The 24,980-nt window shown below is 39.7% G+C and overlaps 1 protein-coding gene across 1 annotated transcript; it reads left to right on the top strand.

Annotated features, from left to right (window-relative positions):
- Positions 1–23,139: 23,139 nt before the first annotated feature.
- LOC118828294 (D-3-phosphoglycerate dehydrogenase-like) lies at positions 23,140–24,741 on the top strand. The gene has a single exon (XM_036734833.1). It carries the CDS (start codon positions 23,140–23,142, stop codon positions 24,739–24,741), a length of 1,602 nt encoding a protein of 533 aa, XP_036590728.1.
- Positions 24,742–24,980: the final 239 nt, after the last annotated feature.

Below are 24,980 nucleotides of genomic sequence, written 5' to 3' on the forward strand. Positions count from 1 at the left end.
CATGTTGCTTTTGAGGAAGAGCAAGAAGGGAAGTGTTGCTGAATCAGAGTAGGTGGAGGGGAGTAGAGTATAAAGAGACTGGAAATGAATGAAGGGACCAGGTTGTTAAGGACTTTAAAAGTCAAACAAATTTTATATTTTATCCTAGAGGTAATAGGGAACCATTACAAATTATTGAGTGGGGGGGGGCAGTGATATAATCACTTTATTTAGAAATCACTTTGGTAGCTGAGTAGAAGATGGATTGGAGTGGAGAGAGATCTGAAGAAAGGAGACTAACCTGAAGGATACTGTAATAGTCCATGAATGAAGTGTTGAGGACCTGCACCAGGATGACAGCTGTTTTAGAGCAGATAAGGGAAAATATATGAGAGATGCTATGGTTAGAAATTATAGGAGTTGGTAGTATATTGGATTTGGAGGTGAGAGAGAATGAGGAGTCAAAGATAATATGTAGATTTTGACCTGAGGTAACTGGGAGAATGGTAATGCCTTTTACAGTAATAGGGAAAAATTAGGGACAAAACACAATATGTTCAGTTTTGGACAAGATGACTTTAAAATGTCTCTGGGATGTCCAGTGTGAAATGTCTAATAGCCATTTGGAGGTTCAAGTCTGGAAGTCAGAAGAGAGATTAGGGATGTAAAGAAAAATATCAGAATAATCTGTGTAGAGATGACAGTTGAATCCATAGGAGCCAATGAAATCACCAAGGAGATAATATAGATGGAGAAGAGAAGAGGACTGAGAACAGACTCCTAGGAGATACCATGAGGTATCCATGGTTATTGGTAAACTGCAAGGCACTTTCAATGATCTCAAACTGCTCTTCCTCAAAGACCTGTCTTTTGAACACCAATAGTTTCCTGCCATGCCACATGACAATGACCTATGGGACCCTAGATCCTGAGAAAAATGAAAGGAGCAGACCATCTGAAAAAAATAAGAGAAAGATTCACCATGGGTATGTGTCTTTCAGCACCTTAATGAAGGTGACCAATGTGGGAGTAGTGTAAAAGACTTCATCAAGAAAATGTCTGACTAGAAAGAAGGCAGACTGATCATGTAGGGAGATAGCTTCTTCAACATCATCTATGTTGTTGGAACTGGAAGAAAGTCATTATAGAGAATTACTGCAAAGATATGCACAAGAACAGGATGGGGTATGTTCTATATCAGTGGAAGGTATAGCAGCACCAGTGAGATAAGGAATCCATTGAAGAATCAAAAGTGAGAAGGCTGAGTTGTCCTCGCGCTGACATTGACAATTAGGATGTTGTTTTGGGTTCTGACCAGAACTCTTTACTACTGGTTTCTTGGGGTTATGTCACATCTTTTTGAAATATCAGAGAATCCCTTGTTTGTTCAGGTTTTCCCTCAGTATGGTAGGAGCAGCACAACAAACACAGACAAGCGTTAACCAGAAACCAAGTAACACATTTAAATATGAGAAACTAACAGGTATGTGATTAGTGGGGGCAGGGTTTAGAGAGGAAAAGGAATAGATTATTGGGTGAGCTTTCATTTGCTCCAAATGGGGCAGTCCCATCCACTTGTCCTTTTCACAACCTCCCTTCCCCACCATTTAGCCACTAAAGTAGGCCAGACTACATGGAAGTTGCCTGAAGGACTCAGATGGTTCTGGCTCTAAGTAGGCTGCTCTACCCCTAACCTATTAGCAGGTTTCAAAGACTTTACCCTCAAACATTCCTGCCATTGTCCTCTTCCCTTTTTCCCATTCCTAGACATCCTAACTCCTCCATGCTTACTCCTGTGGGGGAGAGCCCAGAATCTCTGCTTCACTGTGACACATAGCTCACTCCCCCAGCCCCCTTCCCAGTAATGGTAGCCTAATACTTTCTAGGCTTTCTGACCTGTGGGGGAGACACTCCAATGTATCCTTAGTATTCTTGAACTTTGCTGCTGACCTTTCAGGACCTTTGAACATTTCTGTTCAACCCATAGATGAACTCGATGATATGTGTTTTCTGTCCAAATTACACTGTGAATTTCTTGAGAACAGAGACTGCTTTCTTTTTCTATATTTGTCTTTATTGCTTAGCACAGTGCTTGGCAGAGAGTGAGTACTTCAATACTCCTTCCTTCCTTTCCTTCCTTCTTTCCTATTCCTAGCTTACCCTAGAACTGGGTCAAGATTGTAGGGGTGATAACCAGATAGGAGAAGTACATTGTACACTGTTTTGAAGACCCTCTTACTTTCCGGAGAGCTGTAGCAATGCAGTCTTTCTTCTATTGTCATTTCTCCTATGTTATGTAATTTCTATTTATCAACCTCTTGGCTGTGATTTTAATAGTCTGCTCAGAGTTTTCATTTTTTTCTTCCTGGGTCCCTTATTACTATTTCTTCCATCATTTCCAGGAATTTTTCATTAATTCTAATAAAATAGACAAGAAAGAGATTTTCTTCAATTCCTTTCTGCTTTACTTCAAGCAAAGGAGGCCAGCAAACTTATTGCTTATGCTATTTATAGGTGCTTCAGGCAGGAAGACTTGTTTCCTGCAGAGCTCTGGAATAGTTTCTTCCATGGTCATGCCCACTCAGGGTAATCAAAATGAACTATGACTCCTCCCGCATGTGGATGGTGCCTTTCCTGGAATAGTTCGAAGTACTCAGCAGACATTCCTGCCAAGCAAACAATACTTGTTTTATCTCCTTTGAGAGAAAACTGAATTTTCAGAGTTTTATGTTGATGATAATAAGAATTTGTTCTGGATTTGTACTTCCTTGAATTTTATCTGGTAACAGAAGACCTTTGCCTGTAGGAGAATTTTATTTTATTGGCATTACTTCTCAAAGAGATCATGGAAAAACCTTAATTTTCCAACCAGATATATGGCAAATTTTAGTAGAAATATCACTTAAATTGTACCATCTATCCCTTACAAAATTAGAAAGGTAATTTTATAGCTGGACTAAAATTTCTGTAAGAAGTGAGATAGCGTGATAGAAAGAGCACCAGTCTGGGAACCAGGGGGTGTGAGTTCTAGAGAATATTCTGCTACTTAACTAGCTCTCTGGGTGACTTCAGACAAGTCACTTCTTGCAAATTAAAAAAAAGTAAGTTATTGATATCTTCTGTTTCTTACATAATTGTAATTATTCCAAGTTTTCCTCTCCCTCTGCCTCCTAGAGAGCCATTTCGTATAAAAAATAGTATAGCTTAAACCAAGAGAAAGAGTCATCTTCCATCTCAAGCTCTAGCCACACTTTAGGGAGACAACCTAGAAAATGAACTTGTTGAAAAAATAGCTTTCCCCTAGATATGTGCATCTTCTCTCTCCACATGTCTTTCCTAAGAGTCTCTGATACTACATGTGTCACTCTTTCCAGAAGCTTTGGTCTCCTTGTGCAAGCATTCAACCAGTTAGGAATGCATCTCTCTCTCTGTACTCAGCATGAAGCTCAGGGCTGCTACTCCTTCACCAGGTTTCATCTATGTTTTATCATTAAGGACCATTATTCTTGGACTCCTGTATCCCCATCTCTTGTGTCCCATATAAGCAATGGAAAATAATATTAAAGAAGATAGTGGTAACAATAACGGTGGTTGTAAGGAAGTGTCTGTTTAATAATATCTTATAACTTTGAGGGGAGATAACTTATAATGTTCAAAGCACAGAAGGTTTGGAGGAGACAATATTGGCAATGGCAGTGCCATATAGTATAATTTTTGGTACCATGACACTTTTATACCAAGAAAAAAATATGACTTATATAGTTAGAAGAGATGGAAGTAACTTGCATAATATAGGGTCAATCAGAACCTACTTTTTATTCATGTATTGCCCAACTGGCCAGTTCCAGGTGGGTCCCCAGTGGGGCAGTTCCTACTACTCACAGGGTTGTTGTTTGTCCTTTATTCTCAAAGAGAACCAGGACATCATGGAAATGGTGCCATGACATTCAAATGAATTGGATTTAAGTGAGGGAGCACCGTGCAAAGTGACCAGTCTCCTTTTCTCCTCTGGAACCATCTGGGTCCAGTGGCCCACACATCAGGACAAGTGGAGATGGCTATCTCTTAAGAACATGCCTAAACTCAAATTACTCTCTCACTGACCAACAATAGGTCCCAGTCTAAACCCCACTTGGTCATTGTTTGGGCCCTTATTGACTCAAAGTGAATACAAATAGGAATTGTTTCTATTTTGGCCAGAAACTCTGCCATTCTTCCCCTCCTAGTTTGATTTTTTTTCTGGACTAGGTTAAAGAGTCCATTCTCTGCCTCGATTTTTTTAATCTAGCTGTAACCACTGAATGGACATTACCTCAGTCGAACTGAGACCTGCTAAAGGTCTTAGCTTTAAAAGACCAAGTTCTTCCACCACATCTGGGACATCTCCAGTCATCCTGATATGTATCTGGCCACTAGACCCAGATGGCTCTGGAGGAAAAAGTAAGGCTGATGACTTTACACAGCCCTCTCTCACTTAAATCCAATTCACTTGCATGTCATGGAATCACCTCCATGATATTGCAGTCCTCTTCAAGAATGAAGGATAAACAACAACAACAGCATGTGGGCCTCAAACTCTTCGGAAAGTTATCTCTTATTGAGCTTTTTCTTCTCTCTTGCTTCTGCCAGAATCCTTGATCCTCTTCTTCTATGCTTTTCTCTGCTCTAAAAAGCCATTTTCCCACTGTAAGGAACCAATAGCTTGTACATAGCAAGTTTCATAAGCATGATGGAACTCCAGAACCTCAGAGTACGCAGTGACTTCAGAAGTTATCTAGCCTTACCCATCTCTGAACAGGAATTCCCCTGCAACATACCAGATTTGTAGTCATCCAGCCTATACCTGACGACCACTTTTAAGCAGTAACAAAATACCACTAAAGGAAATCCTTTCACTTTTGAATTATTCTGGTGTCAGGTAGTATTTCCTTATATCCAGACTAAGTCTTCCTCTGCAACATCTAACCTTTTCTACTTGTTCTGTCCTCTGGGATAAACATCATATGTCAAGTCCTTCCACATGACAGCCCTTCAACTACATATCAAGATATCATGGTTGTGAAAATCACTGCTGAGGCTATGGAGGAAAAGGAAGCTTACATGGAAGCTTCAAAAAAACCCAGTTGGCTTTTATTGGTGGAGATAAATGATCACAAATTCTGAATGAATGGATTCAAGGTAAATGACAGTCATGCTTTTCCTTATACGATGGGACTCATGAACTGATTCAAATTCAATGGAAATTGGAAAGTGAGAGCAACCTTATGCCCTAGTGTACAAAATCATGCTTAGACCCACAAGCAGCTAAACCCTGTAGATTATCTTGGATCTGTTGAACTGAGACTATCTCTAATCTTCAAGTGGTGAGACTCTTCTCCTGACTCGACCATGATTTTTCTGTGAGTTCTGCTGCCCATGCTTACTTCCAGTCTGCATACTGCCCCCCATTTCTGATTCATTGCCCCAGAAATCTTTATTTCTAGCAACTGTACCAATATTCTACATGACTGAAATTCTACATGAAAGAGGCAGCTAAGTGGCACAGTGGATAAAATGATAGGCTGGCATCAGGAAGACCTGAATTTCAAAGTCCACTCAGATATTTACTGTCTGTATGACCTTGGATGAGTCACTAAACCTCAACTGTAAAATGAGGATAATGCCACTTACCTCCCAGGATTGCATTGAGGATCAAATGACATACTATTTGTTAAGCATTTAGCATAGTGCCTTTCCTCCCCTGACTTGATATCTCTTTCTCCTTTCCAAGTAAGAATTTGTTCCTCTTCTCCCCAGTTTGGGAAGTTCTACCTGATGCTATGGGAGACCATTAGCTCAGGCAGGCCCCAACATAAAAAAAAAACCTTATACAAGTTTAAAGTTTTGAAGAATTTTCTATGAACTATGTAGAAAAAATTCAATAAAGTCTATGGGGATTTTGCCATATGCTAGCCTCATGTCCACTACAGGGCCATGTATTGATGAGTGAGTTAGAGAATGTGACTTCTCAATTAATAAGCCATCCTGCAAGATCCCATTTCTTTGTTACAATTTTCATCTCTCTTTCAACTTCCTCTCCTTTTTTCTTTGTTTCATTGCTCTTTTTTCATGTTCCAACTTCTTTATTTTTTCCAGTCTCCAATATTGTTTTCTTCTTCTAATCTCCTGGTTGTAGTAATAAAATTGCATTGTAAAAATCATATTCTGTATGTGAGCCAGAGCCAAGTCTCACCATGAGAATGGAATACTGTCTTAGAGAGAGGCAGGCTTGTTTCCTGGGAAGCTATGGGTGATGAAAAGGCAGGCCTTCAACAAAAATCCATTTTCAATGTCACAAGGTGTGGGAAATGCCACTCATCTTGTTGAGGCATGTATATGAAAGCATTCACTGACACATTATACTTGAATACCAGTTTCTCCAGGGTATGAATTTGAAAAGGTCAGCAAATGTTGTCAAAGGGGAAAATAGATTTGGTCACTGCTCCATGAAGCTTGATTTCAGCCAGCATTTGTGAACATATAGTCCATGTCTACTGGCAAAATGCGTTCAAAGGAGACTGATGAACGTGAATATGCCTGACAACTTTGGTGTCATGCGAAGCCTGTATATTGTCAGAAGGTCACCTCAATGGACACAAATCTATTCTAGATAGGAAGAAAAGAAGAGATATTTGTATTATTCCAACTCTCTCTTGGAGTCTTTCAGGGCAATCTGATGGTGCCATGTGTGGATGGTACCACTGATTAAATGGAAAACACTCCAAATACTCAGACCTACTGTAGGGAATCCTAAACATAGGCAGCATGTAGAAGCAGTGAAAGAGTTGGCATTCTAGGAAATTAAGAACAAGTGTTACAATGTGTCCAAGGTGTTTTAGTAAAGGAATGACTTTCTCCATTCAAGTTTATTGACAGACCTGGATTAAAATATGACTATTTCAAACAACCATACCAGAAGAATGGTGATTAATAACACTGTGGGATGATGGAGGGAGGTTTCTAGTGTCACATCATAGTCATGTCTGACTCATTCCTGTTCAATATAGTTTTAAAATTTTGTTTTTTCACTTACGTGTAAAAACAATTTTTTAACATTCATCATTAAAAATTTTGAGTTCCAATTTTTTTTCCCTCCTTTTTCTTCCCCTCTCCCTGAGAAGGCAAGCAACTTGAAATAGATTATACATGTGCATTGTTTCAGTCATGTCTAACTCTTCATGGCCCTATTTGGGGTTTTCCTGACAAAGATAATAGAGTGATTTTCCATTTCCTCCTTCAGTTCATTTTGAAAATGAGGCAAACAGGGTTAAATGATCTGCTCAGGGTCATATAGCTAGTAAATGTCTGAAGCTGGATTTGTACCCATGAAGATGAATCTTCCTGATTCAGCTTTGGATCACTCCCACTATCTATCGCCTTTGCTGCCATATATGTGATGCTGAATGAAGTTAGAGAAAAATCACAAAACTCTGCTGAATGGGTCCACTACAAATTTATGCAAATAATCTCAACCGGGTTTCACTTATGGCAAGTGAATCCCTTTGTACTTCTCTAGCTAACTCACTATCTCACTCACCATAGTGGTTCTTCCAAACCTTTTATGCTTCTTTAAATCTATGGCTCCTTCTTCCTCACCCTGTGAGCTAAGAACTTTGTTTCATTTTGAAAAAATTGAGGCCATCCACTGAGAACTCCTCGCTTCCTCCTCATGTCACATCATTCAGATTGCTTTCTGCCACTATGTTCTTTGCACCAGTTTCACATGAAGAGGTGACCCTTCTCCTTGCAAAGCAAACCTTTCTACATGCACAACTGATCTCATTCCCTCCCATTGTCCTCTCAATTATCCCCACCCTCTCATTTATCTACAATCTCTCCATGTCTGACTATTTCCCTACTGCCTACAAACTTGCTCATATCTCCCCCATCTCAAAAATAAAAACCTGCACTTGATTGGCTCATCCTAGCAGCTATTCCAGCTTATCTCCTCTTCCTTTTATGACTAAAATCCTTGAAAAGGCTATAATAGTTACCCTCACTTCCTTTTCCAAGTCTCTCTTCTTAGCTTTCTGTAATTTGGCTTTCAACCTCATCATTCAACTGAAATTGCTCTTCCTAAAGTTATCAATGATCTCTTAATTGCTAAATCTCATGGTCTTTTTCAATCCACATCTTTCTTGACATCTCTTCAGTCTTTGAAATGTTCATGACCCCCTTTCTTTCCTTGATATTCTCTTCTAAGGTTTTGCATTTCATAACATTTCTATCTCTCATTTGGTCATAAATTCTTCCCTTCTCTATAGATCTGACAGGTAAACTATTCCTTGCTTTCTTAATTTGCTTATATCACCCTTTATATCTAAATCATGTACCTATTTTGGCCTTATCTTGGTATATGGTGTGAGATGTTGGTCTATATCTGGTTTCTGCCATACTATTTTGCAGTTTTCCCAACAATTTTTGTCTAATAGTGAATGCTTCTCTCAGAAGCTGGAGTCTTTGGGTTTATCAAGCAGTGGATTACTATAATCATTTACTACTGTGTCTTGTGTACCTATTTTGTTCCATTGATCCATCACTCTATTTCTTAGCCAGTATCAAATAGTTTTGATGATTACTGCTTTATAATGTAGTTTTAGATCTGGTATGGCTAGGGTACCTTCCTTTGCACTTTTTTCACCAATTTACTTGATATTCTTGACCTTTTCTTCTTCCAGAGAAATTTTGTTATTTTTTTTTAGCTCTATAAAATAATGTTTTTTGGTAGTTTGATTGATATAGCTCTGAATAAGTAAATTAATTTAGGTAGAATTGTCATTTTTATTATATTAACTTGGCCTACACATGAACAATTGATATATTTCCAATTGTTTATATCTGACATTATTCGTGTGAAAAGTATTTTGTACTTATGTTCATATAGCTCCTGGGTTTGTCTTAGCAAATGGACTCCCAAATATTTTATATTGTCTACACTTATTTCAAATGGAATTTCTCTTTCTATATCTCTGGGCTGAACATTTTTGGTAATATATAGAAATGCTATTGATTTATATGGGTTTATTTTATATCCTGCAACTTTGCTAAAGTTATTAATTATTTCAAGTAGTTTTTTAGTTGATTCTCTAGGATTCTCTAAGAATACCATCATATCATCTGCAAAGAGTGATAGTTTTGTTCCCTTATTGCCTCATCTAATTCCTTCATTTTTTTCTTCCCTTATTGCTAAAGCTAACATTTCTAGTACAATATTGAATAATAGTGGTGGTAATGGCCGTCCTCATTTGACCCCTAATCTTATTGGTAAGGCTTTTAGTTTATCCTCTAGGCATTTTCACTGGCTGTTTCTCATGCTTAAAATAATATTCCTTCTCATTTCTATCTCCTGGCCTCTTCAGGCTTCCTTTTTAGTCTCATCTAAAATTCCATCTTCTATGAGAAGCTTTTTCTGATCCCCCTTAATGCTAGTGCCTTCCTTCTCTTGATTATCTCCAATTTATCCTGTATATATCATGTTTGTAAAGTAAATTCTGCTATAAAATGACCTATGCCTTCCTAAAAAATCACAGCACTCATAAAATTGCACAATAAAGACCACAGGGTTTAAGAGGAAAATGGAGTTAGGGTCACAATCCTCAAAAACTTTGTCAGGAACACACTAAAAAAAGATAAGGACCTAGTAAAATAATAGAACAATTTTGTACATGGTTAAGAAATACATAAATACCATAATAAATAGTGGCTCTGTGTGTGGCTTCAGGCTGCTTGCTGCTTGGTCTGTAACCTAGTTTCCATGGAAACAAAATCATGGTTACTATGCATAAGATGGCAGCCTAGGTGGGCTGAAATTCTGGGTGGCTTCTGTGGCCATGGTGGAAAGTGAGGGGGCGGGCAGGGTGGGATTGGAATGTGTAGATGCAGATCTGCTCTCATCTGCCAACAGCTCCCACTGCATTAAAAGATATACAATGAATGACGCTTTACTTGACAAAGACCTGAAGTTTGCTTATGCAAGTGGGTGTTGGAAAGGTTGCAGGTTGTGAAGTTGTAAAGCTTTCTGCACTCTCTCTCTCTTCTCAAAGAAGTCATACATAAGCAAATGCAAATTTATATTCCATTCAAATTGTTCTCTAATATATCAGTCTCATAGGAATAAAGTGAAATTTCAAAACAAATGTTGAAACTGACTAGTTATTTACACAAGTAGTAAATAGTTGAGTGAGAATAATATATGTGGATTCTTTTGCAAACTTTAAAGTCCTAGCTATTATTTTGTGCATATGCATACATATATGTATATATATTCATGTGTATATGCATATATATTATACATACATATGTCCTGTTCTCCATTAGAATGTAAGCTCTTTGAGGGCACAGACTAGTACATTAATTCTTATTTATGTGTTCCCAATACCTACTATAGAACTTGGAATTTAGTGGGACTTCATAAATATTTGTTAATTTATTGACTGACCTTGTCACCTTCTTACACTCTGGGAGAAAAGGTGAAAGGCCAGAGAGAAAAAGGAGGAAAGAATAATGTCCTGAAGATGGAGTAGAGAAGAGTTCAGAACTAAATTGCTAAGAAAAGTAATGTGTTTTTTATAGTGACCTCAAGTGGATTTCCATGTTGTATGATTGGAATGAGGGACATAAGAGCTGTCTTTACTCCTAAAAGTTTCTCCCCATCCCATCCTGCCACTGTATGAACCCTCCAGTACTAGAAGAATTTCTTTAGGTTAATTTTTTTTCATCCATTTGTGTGTGTGTGTGTGTGTGTGTGTGTGTGTGTGTGTGTGAAATCACACCTCTTTGCTGGGAAAAACAGTGAAATTAGTCCCTTAGCTTTTATCCTTGAAGACAGGTACAATATCCTTTTAAATTTTTGTATTTCCAGGGCTTAACACAGTACTTGGCACATAGCAGGGGATTATTAAATACTTATTGACTGATTATGTTTCATTAGCCTTTTGGTATGGGTTCGTTTTATGGATTCATTTCCCATTGAAGAACTGCTTCAAGAACTGAATTGGCTAAGTTTTGAAAGGTCCTTATTTGAATGTTAGCTTTTGGGTGATGATTTGTTTTTCAGCTATAGTAATCCACTGGGGTGACTCTTTGACGTTGACCTACCCCAATTCCATGAGGAGATAATTGACATATTTCCCTTTGTTATCTTCTTATCAGCTGGAAATCAAATGAGATAACATCTGTAAAATGCTTTGCAAATCTAAAAGTACAATATAGGTGCTGGCTATAACAACATTAATAATGATGCTTTTATGAGCCTGCCTCTGAGAGGGTTAAGTTGTTCTCAAAATGACTAAGGATGTCAGTTAATTAATGGCTGACCATAGAGGTGATGTTTTAAGTGAAGGAAATTAGTTGCCCATTCAGAGTACTTTTTGATAACTGGAAGATCCCAGAGTCTCAGAAAAGTCCTGTAATGCCTATATAGGAGCGAGAGAGAGAGAGAGAGAGAGAGAGAGAGAGAGAGAGAGAGAGAGACAGAGAGAGAGAGAGAGAGCGCGGCGCGCGCATGAGCACTGGAGTGTTCATAATAGGTGAAGCACCTACTATATTCTAGGCATTGTACTAAGTGCTAAGTACAAGTACAGGCAAGTCACACAGCTCCTACCATCAAGGAGCTTACATTCTAGTGGCAGAAGACAACACAGAAGGCAATGTTGGAAAGGAAGTGAGGAAAGGGCATGAAGAAAGGGGCAAAAAGTTGTTGGTGGAAACTTCTGAAAACTGAGTAGCTTCAAGTAAGGAGTGAGCAAGGGCCCAGGTTCCTCATAAAATGATGGTGTGAACTAGATATCAATTGGTAGAGAAGGCCTCAGGGCTGAGGAATTTCCAGGGTAATAAGGCCTTTGGTAATAGGTGGAAGAGTTAGTGCAGCCATTAAAATGAGGGTATGGTGATTAAAAAAAAAGTCACGTTAAACTGATGGATAAATGTAGTTTCTATCTTTTCAGAGACAACGAGAGTGCTGTATAATGCTACTTCATGTAACAGAAAGAGCATCACGTTGGAAGCTAGGGACCCTCTATTCTAGCTCTAGTTCTATCACTTATAAGCCATGTGACTTTGGGAAAGATCTCTCTGGGCTTAGTTTGCTCACCTGTAAAACGATGAGATAAGATGCCACACTCTCTAAGTTCCTTACTGACTGCAATCTTTTCACAACTTTGACATTCTTCCATTATTGGAATAGATAGATAAAACAAATGAGCTCTTCTCAGCTTGACTACGCATCTTCTAGGCTGTGGAGGCAGACTCCTTTACAACTGACAGAAAATCCCTGATTTGAACTCTTCCAGTTTCTCTCTTGAAACTCTTAATTTGCGAACTCTACCATTCTGAAGTTACAGGGAAAAAATTGTAGAAGAAAAGACACTAATAAAAGAAGCTTCTGTCTACAAGATACAGAATTAAAAAAAAACTCATTTTATTGCTAATACATTCCTCTCTTTCTCTCTCTCTCTCTCTCTCTCTCTCTCTCTCTCTCTCTCTCTCTCTCTTTCTCCCTCTCTCTCTCTCTCTCTCTCTCTCTCTCTCTCTCTCTCTCTCTCTCTCTCTATCTCCATTTTCAATAAAAAGCCTACAGGCAGATCACTTCCTCAGGAGGAATGCCTGCTCTTGTATTCTGTGGGTCCTACTCTAAAGTTTTTGTAAAGTAATGAGTCAGATGAGATTTGCTGGCAGTAAATAACATTTAATTTTGATATGAGCATCTAGAAATTACTCTTTGTGTCTTTCTATGTTCCAAGTTTCTTTCTGTTGACATTTAGTGATTCTGGAAGCTCAGTGGTGCTCTTACTGTTGAGGTATTTAATCAAATGGAGCTTAAATATGTTGATATATAAGGCACCTCTGAATTAACACAGCTGAAGTAGAGCTGGGGTGGGTGTGAGGGCAGAAGAGTTGGTGGCAGTGACCTCTTTTTGAAAGAGGTTGACCTAATAGCAGAGCATTCAAAGTCCCTGTTACAAAGATTTGACAAGCCTGTTGAGTTGATCTTTCTGAATCTAGCATAAACTTGCCAAAGCTTTCAATTTCTAAAGGATTACAAGCAAATAGAGGTGGTGCTAAAACACTGGGAAATGGGAACATGTATTGAAATCTTCTCTAGCCTTAAATCACAAACTTAGAAAGGAAGAAAGAATGCTCCCAAGACTTTTTTCCAAAGTAATTGGCTATGATTCAGCATTGATAAAAAGTGTTCTCATATTCTGCTGACATGACTATATTTTTTGGTTATTCTGCCACACAGAGAAATTACTTCCCTCCTCCATTATATTTAGATTATTCCCAAATGACTTATATTAATGTTAGAAATTTAATAAGGCCAGGAGGCTTATGAGAAAGTTTATGAGCAAGTTCCCTATATCATGGATTGATGTCTTCCAGTAATAGCATCATCAGTTTATGAGGCAGGGAAACAAATGGAGTTTAGGTGAATGGCACTGGTTAGAGGCTTAGTCTTTGTTGTTGTTGTTGTTGCTGTGTTAGATTTCAATGATCCTTTGCCCTTCAAGTAATTGCACATAGGTGGGTATGTGTTCCACCCAAGGCTAAGGCTAGAATTATGGAGCTGAGAAGTAAAATATAACCTCAAGATAATCTAATCCAATTCCCGTCATTTTACAGATCAGGAGATTGAAATTTAGCATATTAAAGTATCTTATCCAAGTCATGGAACTTAGAAATTACATAGCTAATCCTTGACACAGTCAGAATTTGAACATATCAAAGTTGAAGCAGTCAATTTGGTGTTATTTTGATACACAGGGATGGGCCACCAATAGTTGTCTCTTCCATGTCATAGGGATTAGGGTCATGGTGCCTCCGTATATAGCTAACACAATATTCACAGTGCTGATTATGCTGGTGTAGTTCTGAATCACAAAATATAACAGACTCTCTATATGGAAGACAGAACCAAAACATTTATTCAAATACTAGAAAGCCACATGCCAACACCAGAAAGCCAAATCCATCACAGCAACAAAGAAATCCATACACAATAACAATACCATCCCCAAAGCATTTCCCATATTTGGGCCTTCCTACCAACAAACACTCACATCTAGCTGCTTCCCGCCCCCCCCCCCCCCATATTTCTAACTGCTCTGACCAACTCCCTCCATTCTTCTCCACCCTTCTTGCTCCCCCCTTCCTATTCCACCTATCCAGCAAGCTCCTCCCACCACAGGCTTCATGTAACTTAGGCTTCCATATGGATTAAGCAGGTCACATGGACCTATTAATGGATGGGAAAGATCTTCAGATTTACATTACTATTATAGCCCATGATCTGGAAAATCTACAAAAAGTTTTTTGGCCCTCCCTTCATACTAGAGAAAAAGTCTAAACTTTTTCTTTTATAGGGTGTTTACAGTACCTTATTTAAAATTTGGATTTATATTATACAATACTATACATATATGTTATTCATTTCTGAGTTTCTAAACTTTTTTGTGTTTGGTGGCCTTCATGTGTCATTGTGTCAGTAAGGCAATAAACACAACATCGACAATAATTGTGAATATGCCTATGTAGTTCTGTATCTCAAAGTATGAAAGACTCTCCATATAGAAGGTAGAAGAAGTAAAACATTTATTTAGACACCTGAGAACCATATCCCATAACCAAGCCACCAGCTCCCACAACCAGTCAGCCCACTTTATCATAATGGCAAGGAATCCAAAACACAATATCACAACATGGAGCCTCTCCATCCCAAAACCTCTCTGATCCCCTGCTGGGGCTTCAAAAAAGCTCACTCACTGACAGCAGCAGTCTGCTCAACTATCAGAGGTTGAATCTCTTTACCTCAGTTCTGTCATAAGCTGATGAATGGCTCTCTCAGAATTTCCTGTTTCCTCTCAGCAAGCTCCTCCCACCACATGTGACTTAGGCTTCTTGTGACATAAGCAGGTCACCTGGCCTATTAATGGGTGGGAAAGATCTTCAAATCTATATTGCTATTAAAGTCATCTGCAGCTTTTGCAAAAATCCCCCCAAATTTCTATCTAATCATTTATGCTGGCCCACAATATATCAAAACCTATGATGGTCATGATGTGGAAGGGATAACTGTATTAGGAATTCTCAAACCCACCAGGCATCATACATGTAGTTAGGATTATTAGGGAAAGCAATCACCAACTCATCAAAGTTATATGTGTCACTTAAGTATTTGATAAGCCTGGCTAATTCTTGTTCACAAGCACAGAGTTTGGGAGGTCACAAAATTTGGAATTAAAAATAGCGTTTTTCATTGTATCTTGATAGTCTAAGACTTTAGGGACAGGTGGTAAGGAAGGAAAGGAGGTTTGACATCCTTGTAGGAATACAAAGGAAAAATTCTCTGGTTCAGTTGTATTAGACTAAGATATCCTCAGAAAAACAGAAATATATACCAGGCACACATCTGTGGCCCCTGCTTCTGGGAAGGTTGAAGCTGGAGGATTCCCTGAGGTTCTACGATTCAGAGTCTCTGAGCTATAGTGGGTCCAAAGTCAACTGGTACTTGTAGTAAGCTAAGCACCAATATGATGAACCCCTGAGAGCAGAGGGCTGCAGGCTACCTAAGGAAGGGACAACTGCCCTGGGTTCTAAAAAGAAAATAGGTTAAAGCTTCCATATAGATCAACAGCAGGATTGGGCCCATGAGTAGTCACTGTACTTCTAGGGAGATCTATTCTCTCCTACTATCACTGCCTAAGTAAAAGAAAAAAGCTCACAGATATGATCCTTGTGCCCTACTCATAATCCATGTGGTCCTGCCCCTCTAACTATTGTTAAAGAGACCTATTACCTGCTAATAGTGCTATGAAATGACAATGTTCCATTGTGGCACGTTAGACTCACAAACCAGGTGTAGGTTAAGTCTTTTGTTGGTCAATCAAATAGCATTTATTAAACATCTACTATGTGTCATGCTCTGTGCTGAGTGCTAGGGATGCAAAGAAAGGCAAAGGATAGAAAGTTCCTGCTCTCAAAGAGTTCATGGTCTAATGGAGGAGATAAAATGCAAACAATTATGTATGAACAAACTATATACAGAATAAATTGGAAATAATAAAATAAGAATGGTGCTAGAATTAAGGAGTATCAAGAATTCTTATAGAAGGTAGGATTTTAGCTGAGACTTAAAGGAAAACAGGAAAGCCAAGAGGTGGACATGAGGAGAAAGATCATTTCAGGCATAGGAAATCGTCAATGAAAATGCCCAGGATGGGGAGATGGAGTATTATATGCAAGGAACAAGAAAGAAACCAGTGTCTCTGTATCACGAAGTATGGAGAGGGGAGTGGTGGAAGGTTTTAGAAAATTGGCAAGGTGGAGGGTGGCAGGTTGCAAAGGGTTTTGAATGCCAAGCAAGGGATTTTATATTTGATCCTGGAGGTGATACTTCTTAAGTATGGGGTTGATATGGTCAGATATTCACATTAAGAGGATCTCTTTGACAACTGAGTGGAGAATGGATTGTAATGGGAAGAGATTTGGGGTAAGGAGACTAACCAGCAGGATGTTGCAATAGTGCAAGTGTGTGGTTATGAGCTCTTGCATCAGGGTGGTAGCAGTCAGAGAAGACAAAGGGGCATATACAAGAGATATTGGGAAGGCAGAAATGACAGGACTTCACAACAACAGATTGGATATGAGAAACGAGAGTGAGGAATCAAAACCACTTTGGTTGTGGGTCTGGGTGAGTGGGAGGATGGTGGTATCCTTGACAGTGATTGTGGAAAGATATTGAGTTCAGTTTTGAACATGTTGAATTTAAGATGTTTATGGGATATCCAATTTGAAATGTCTAATAGGAAACGTGAGACTTCAGGTCAGCCGAGAGGTTAGGAATGTACAAGTAGATTTGAAAAGCATCAGAACAGAGATGCTAATTCAAACTATGGGAACTTATTAGATCAAACCAAATGAAATAGTAGAGGGGAAGAAGAGGTCCAGGAGAGAGTCACATGGGACACCGCAATTATGCTGCTTAACCTGGACAATTATATAGCAAAGGAGACAGAAAAGGAGCAGCCAGATAGGCAGGAGAATAAGAGGAGTGGTGTCATGAAAAGCTAGAGAGAAGACCACATCAAGGAGGAGAGAGTGATTGACAATGTCAAAAGCTATAGACAGATCAAGAAGAATGAGGACTGAGAAAAGGCCATTGTTGTTGTTCAGCCTTTCAATCATGTCCAACTCTTTTTGATCTCATGCACCATAGCACACCACACCTTTCTATCCTTCACTATCTCTCAAAGCCTGTCCAAGTTCATGCTCAATGTTTCCATGACACTATCTATCCATCTCATTCTCTGCCATCCTCTTTTCCTTCTGCTTTCAATCTTTCCCAACATGAATCTTTTTCAATGAGTCCTGTCTTATTATCTGGCCAAAGTATTTAAGCTTCAGCTTCAGTATCTGACCTTCCAGCCAATAGCCTAAGTTAATTTCTTTAAGTATTGACTGATTTAATCTCATTGTCCAAGGGACTCTCAAAAATCTTTACCAGCACCACAACTCAAACGTTTAAATTTGGTGGTGCTCAGCCTTCCTTATAATCCAACACTCACAGCCATGCATTGCTACTGGAAAAACCACAGCTTTGACTCTATGGACTTTGTCCTTTGCTGACTATGTCAGCAAAGTGATGCCTCTGGCTTTTTAGCATGCTGTCCAGATTTGCCATAGCTTTCCTTCCAAGGAGCAAGTGTCTGTTAATTTCATGGCTGCAGTCACTGTCTGTAATTATCTTTGAGCTCAAGAATATAAAATTTGATACTGCTTCCTTTTCTTCTCCCTCTATTTGCCGTGAAGTGAAGGGACCACTTGCCAAGATGTTAGTTTTTTTTGATGTTAAGTTTCAAGCTAGCTTTTACACTCTCCTCTTTTACACTCATCAACAGGCTTAATTCCTCTTCACTTTTTACCATCAGAATGGTATCATTTGTATATCTAAGATTATGGAAATTTCTCCCAGCAATATTAATTCCAGATTTTGATTCATCCAGCCTGGGATTTCACATGATGCACCCTGTTAAATAAAGTGACAATATAAAGCCTTGTCATACTCTTTTTCCAATCTTAAACCTATCAGCTATTTCCTGTTTGGTTTTAAATGTTGCTTCTTGGTCCTCATACTCCAGGCCTGGCAACCCTATCCATTATGCTTCCTTGCTGCCCCAAAAGGTCATTAAAAGTGCTAATCAAGAGAATTTTGGAGACAACAGTTTCAGATGAATGGAGAAGTCAAAAGCCAGATTGTAAAGAGTAAAGAAAAGAGTGAGAAGAAAGGAAATGGAAACACCTTATGTAGACAGTCTTCTCAAGAAGTTTATCTACAAAGGGGAGTAATGGGATGATAGCTAGCAGGGATAGATGGATCAAGTTAGAGTTTTTTAAGGATAGAGGACACAGATGTTTGTAGGCAGTAGAGAAGCAACCAGTAGACAGGGAGAGAATGAAGATAAGTGAGAGAGTACAGATGACAGAGGGAAAAATTTGCTAGAGAAGATGAAATAGAATGGGATCATTTGTGCACAGAGAGGAGCTTGTCTTGGAAAGGAGAAGCACTGTCTTATTATGTGAGACAGGTGTGGAGGGCATAGTGGCAGAAAACATCTGGGAGACAAGTTAAAGAGGAGAAAATAGGAGAGAGGCAAATGACCTAAATTTTGAGAGATAAAAATAGATGTACCAAGATAAATATAAGTGCTTCAAGACTGCACCAGGTAGCCACATTCTCTGTGTTTTCACATGCATGTCCAAACACACACACATCTGTGTGTATATATATTAGAATATACGTGTATATATACTTAAAGCTCTACTTCCTCATTAAATAACAAAATGTTATTTTTCATGTGGAGAAATTCTGCCCCTCTCTGGGAAAGTGTGTTCATATGTATGTATATGTGTATATATCCATATACAATGTGTAAATGTGTATTTATGTAGACGTATGTATGTAAATACATACATTTTGTGTGTATATATGTGTATGTGTGTATGTGTATACACATGCACATCTATATGGACCTGTGAAAAGCAATGTAGCATAATAGACAGAGGACCTATCCTGGAGAGTTCTGTTCAAGTTCTGCCTCTTTTTTTTGGAGGGGGAAGGCAGGGCAATTGGGGTTAAGTGACTTGCCCAAGGTCACACAGGTAGTAAGTGTGTCAAGTGTTTGAGGCATGATTTGAACTCAGGTCCTCCTGACTCCAGGGCTGGTGCTCTACTCACTGTGCCGCCTAGCTGCCCCCAAGTTCTGCTTCTTACACATACTGGTTATTATATCTTGGGCAAATCACTTAAGCCCTAGTTCTCTTAGAATACAAATTATTGAATAGTTGTGGACCTGCATTGGTGGAGAATTTTTGCACTGATGTGTGAAATCCTCATCACTGATTCAAAAAGAGATAAAGAGAGAAAAAGAAAGAAAGAAGGAAGAAAGTGAAAAATAATATGCTTCAGTCTGGATTCAGACAATATCAGTTCTTTCTCTGGGGGCAGATAACATTTTTCATCATGAGTCTTTTCAGATTGTCTTGGGTCATTGTAGTGTTGAGAAGGACTAAGTCATTTACAATTCTTCACTATCTCAAGGAAGGGGAGGGAGGGAGAGAAGGATAGAATTTGGAACTCAAAACCTTTAAAAAGTGTTAAAATTATTTTGAGGGAATTTATATTTATCTTATATATGTATGTATGCATATATGTGTGTATTCATGTATGTTTATATAGGGTGAGAGAATCTTTACCCTTCTCTATACAAAGCTGCCAGTCCCAGTTTACATTATTGGCACTCAGTTCCATAGACAGAGGCAGAATTACTCTGCTCAAAGACTAATCTTTTGTTATTTAGTGAGGAAGTAGAACTTCAGGTACATTCTATTACAAGGATATTAATAGCTTCCACAATGCCTGTCTCATTCACTTGCAAGACCCTGTCATTGTTATAGACAAGTATGACATACCCATTAATTATGTTTAGCTGGCAGAAGCACCTCTTTATTATTTCAGGTTGGTTGTTGGGGAGAAAATCTATCCATTTCAAAGAAGGTCTTCTGCCTTTCATCCATGTTTGGCAAAGGGAGGACAGCCCTGCCAGCACCATGGGAAATATTCTAATGAATGTGATAGAATCTTCTATGAGATATCAGTTTCCTGGTGTCCCACCCCAGCCACATGCTCAATATAGCAACACATCAACTCTAGGAAGAGATAAATTATTACTCTAAAGATGAGGGGGAAATCACCCCTGTGCAGAAAAGAAATTAACAGACATACAAGGGCCAGAAGAGGACCAGAAAAGCAGATGCATGGAGATGAGAGCATGTTTTCTGGACAGTTTTGATTAATCAGCAACCAAAAAGACGACAAATTAGAAGTCCTGTGGTGACTGAAAACAGTGCCTGACATACTATTAGAGCTAATTTGTTTATGTTGGGGAAATAAAGAATAATTATAGACAAAGCAAACTGGGAACAGTCATTATCAGCTTAATTAAATGCTTCTTGTGACATATGACAAAGTATTTGTCAATCCATACTGTGCAAATGAACACTGATAGGAAGGTCAATTGACCTTTTCACTGTGGCTCTTGTAATGCTAGTGCTTAATCACATAGACATTCATTTATTGTAAGGAAGACACCCTCATACTGATTGCATTATTGTTAACTCTTTCAGTCCCAAACCCAGCTACTCTACTTTCCTTGCAATGAAAAAAACATTGTAATTATGGAAGTGTGATGATGCTTTATTTACGGTACTATTATTGCTACCTTAAAAAATAAGGTGAAAAGGTACATACTGCAGATGAATGGCTTATACTGAAAGCTGGGCTACTAGAAGCTGAGGGCAAGTTGGAAAGGCTTTATAAGACCTGTATTAATGAATATGTATTTGTCCTTTTGGGACTAAGCAAGGGAAGATGTTCATTACTCCAAAGTTGGTCAGCAAGTAATGATTTTTTTTTCCAGCTATAGTAACTTGTGAGACCAGTCCATGATCCACTAAGGGCTTATTGTATTTGTGGAAAGAATGTCTCTCCCAACAAAAAAATTACAGATCTTTGAAGCAAGTACAATTGGGTATTATTATACTTAAGTTTATAACAGTTAAGTCTCTGTGAGGAGTGAAAGCCATATTAGAGATGAGTGAGTTGGACTCTGCCCCAGGTACTGAAATGTAGAGTGTGATGACAGCACTTGTATTTCTCAACAGGTAAAAATATCTGAGCTTAGGACAGAGTTAAGACAGGATAATTAGTTAAAATAGGAAGCACTCTTGTGAGATCCTTTCTGGCCCACATCTATTCAACTTTTGCCTCTCAGCCTGATAATAGCTCAGAGTCTCTGTCTCCGATTCTCTACCTAAGGTATCACACTTTTACTCTATTTATCTTTAAAAAGTTGTTTTGAGGCTGCTTTTCTTGCTACGCTACTCAGATAAGATTTGTGGTAATCATCCCAGGCTTCATAATGGCTAGTTACCAATCTGCGTGGATCAATTAATTGATAATTGGCTAATTTAATTAGTTTAAATAAATAATCCAAGTCTGTCAAAACATAGTCAAGTTAACCAACTAGTGTGACCATTTTGCTCACTAGTTTGACGTTACTGAATTCAGCTTCATGGTCATTTCCATCTGTTGTCAATGTGTCTCCTTACGTTGAGTTGATGAGTATAAAAATTCCCCCACAATTCCTGATTTTTTTCTCTAAGTCCTTACCTTTAATGCTCATCTTTGTTGCAGCCTCTTCTTTAGAACTTTCTATGAGTCTTCTTTCCTCCTTTCCCTCACACCTCAGCCATAAGGGATATCTTTTTTCTCCCTCAAATTTCTCATAGACAGTTGCCCAGGCCCTTCCTTAACATTTTCCTTAATACTTTTCACATTCTGCCTTATATCAACATTATTTATATACACACTCTAGTTCCCTCCCTCACGTCTTTGATTGTAAGTTCTTTGAAAGCACATTCTATTTTGTATCTATATACGTATACATTCTTTCCCCATAATGTAATGTAAGCTCCTTGTTGGCAGCAGGGACTGTTCTACTATTGTCCTTCCTATCTTCATTTGAACAATACCTGGCATAAAGTAGGCCTTTTTGGTTGATTTTTATCTGTGTATCCCCAACGACTAGCCATATTCCTTGAATGTCCTAGGAGCATAGTTCTATACCTAGAAGGGACCTAGTTAACCATCCCTGATTTTATAGGTGAGGAAAGTATAGCCCAGGGACAATAAATGACTTAGAGAAGGTTACCTCAGTGACAAACATCAGAGCTGGGAACTGAACCTCTTTGGCATTCTGGTGAAACCTTTGGGCCCCTTCCTAGAACATTTTTATATAATGGAAAGAAATGTTTAATATCAATTAGACATAGTAAATATAAAGATGTAAATTTTCCCCATCCAAATTTGCAGACTCCCCCTGAAATCAATCAGTGGGCCTCTAGGATGCCTACATAACTCTGGTAAAGTACCCCTCTTCTAGAGCAGGAACTTTTCCCAAGTTGTTGAAATGATCTGAATTGGTTGGTTAAATATTTTAACCCAAAACTGAAGACACAATTATATTAGGATGGTCAAATCAGTTTTTATACTTTATTTCTGTAGACTACAAAAATTAATGGCTATCATGAAGGGAATTTTCATCATTATGAACCCAGTTTTAGCTTCAATAACTTTAAAGGTTTCATCACAATTTATTCATGGCATAAGGTATGGGAAGTGGATGATAAGATCAAGACTACTCCAAGGTCCTCGGTCTAATTTGATTCCCTATATTATCTCTGATGTTACTAGGTCTCTGAGACAATACTTATATAATCTCCTCCTAATAGAATGTAAACATATCATCCTTTTTTTAGTACCTTCTGATTGTTCACTTGTATTTACATTTTTATCTTTCTCTGGACCTTTATGTTTGTATTTCAAAATTTCTACTCATCTCTGATCTTGTCAGGAGGAATGTTTGGAAGTCCTCTACTTTATTATAGGTCCATTTGCCCCCTGTAGGAGTATATTCAATTTTACTAAGGTATTCATGGTTGACAGATTTTCTCACCTAAAGTGATTGCTGCAGAGCCCAAGCGCTGGTCCGGAGGCGGATTCTGTCCATGGCCTTTGCTACTCTCCGGAAGGTCTTAATCAGTGACAGCCTGGACCCTTGCTGCTGCCAGATCCTGGAGGACGGGGGGCTGCAGGTGGTGGAGAAGCAGAACCTCAGCAAAGACGAGCTGATAGCCGAGCTGCAGGACTGTGAGGGGCTGATCGTCCGCTCAGGGACCAAAGTGACCGCAGACATCATCAATGCTGCTGAGAAGCTCCAGGTGGTGGGCAGGGCCGGCACCGGGGTGGACAACGTGGACTTGGAAGCGGCAACGAGAAAAGGTGTGCTCGTGATGAATACCCCTAATGGCAACAGCCTCAGTGCTGCTGAGCTCACCTGTGGGATGATCATGAGCCTGGCCAGGCCGATCCCCCAAGCTGCGGCTTCCATGAAGAATGGAAAATGGGAACGAAAAAAGTTCATGGGGACTGAGCTGCATGGGAAAACTCTAGGGATCCTGGGTCTGGGGAGAATCGGGAGAGAGGTGGCCACCAGGATGCAGTCCTTTGGGATGAAGACAGTGGGCTATGACCCCATCATCTCTCCAGAGATTTCAGCATCCTTTGGTGTGCAGCAGCTGCCCCTGGAGCAGATATGGCCCGTCTGTGACTTCATCACTGTACACACACCTCTTCTGCCTTCGACAACAGGCTTGCTGAATGACAACACCTTTGCCCAGTGCAAGAAGGGGGTCCGTGTGGTGAACTGTGCTCGGGGAGGGATCGTGGATGAGGGAGCCCTCCTGAGAGCCCTGGAGTCAGGCCAGTGTGGTGGGGCCGCCCTGGACGTGTTCACAGAAGAGCCCCCTCGAGACCTGGCCCTGGTGAACCACGAGAAAGTCATCAGCAGTCCCTACTTGGGCGCCAGCACCAAGGAAGCCCAGAGCCGGTGCGGGGAAGAAATCGCAGTTCAGTTTGTGGACATGGTGAAGGGGAAGTCTTTGTCTGGGGTTGTGAATGCCCAGGCCCTCACCACTGCCTTCTCCCCCAGCACCAAGCCCTGGATTGGTCTAGCAGAAGGTCTGGGCACATTGATTCGTGCCTGGGCTGGATCACCCAGAGGCACCATCCAAGTAGTGACACAGGGCTCACCTCTGAAGAACGCTGGGAGCTCTCTGAGCCCCGCAGTCATCGTCGGCCTCCTAAAAGAAACAACCACCCAGGCAGAAGTAAACTTGGTGAATGCCAACCTTCTGATGCAAGAGGCTGGACTCAATGTCACTGCCACACACAATCCAGCCTCCCTCCTGGATCAAAGCCCTGGGGACAGCCTGCTGACCATCTCCCTGGCAGGTGCCCCTTACAGGGCAGTGGGTTTAGTCCAGGGCACAACTCCTGTCCTTCGAGAACTCAATGGTGCCATCTTCGAACCAGAAGTGCCTCTCCACCGGGATCTCCCCCTGCTATTCTACAGGGCCCGGCTCTCTGACCCAGAACTGCTGCCCACCATGATTGGACTCCTGGCAAAGTCAGGGGCACGGCTACTGTCCTACCAGACCTCTGGGGTATTGGATGGGGAAGCATGGCACATCATGGGTCTCTCCTCCTTACTGCCAAACCTTGATGCATGGAAGCAGCACGTGGCAGAGGCCTTCCAGTGCAGCTTTTAAACCTGCTCACCTCTTCAGGGCCCTCCTGAAGTGAACCCAATAAGAAGACAGCCCTGACAGCATCAGCAGGGAAGCGGCCATCTCATGAGGCTGGGCCTTCTGACACTGTTTCCATTCCAGAATGTCATCCTTACTGTAGTTTGGAAATAACTATTTAATAAAGAAAATACCAGAAACTAAAAAAAAAAAAGTTATTCATGGTTGATAACCTATCTTTTTTGCCATTTGGAATATCACAT

This window comes from Trichosurus vulpecula, chromosome 1 (assembly GCF_011100635.1).
Source record: "Trichosurus vulpecula isolate mTriVul1 chromosome 1, mTriVul1.pri, whole genome shotgun sequence".
NCBI classification, from domain to species: domain Eukaryota; kingdom Metazoa; phylum Chordata; class Mammalia; order Diprotodontia; family Phalangeridae; genus Trichosurus; species Trichosurus vulpecula.

Excerpts from the sequence above, each read along its gene's own strand:
- LOC118828294 (XM_036734833.1), top strand. The coding sequence starts at position 23,140 with ATGGCCTTTGCTACTCTCCGGAAGGTCTTAATCAGTGACAGCCTGGAC.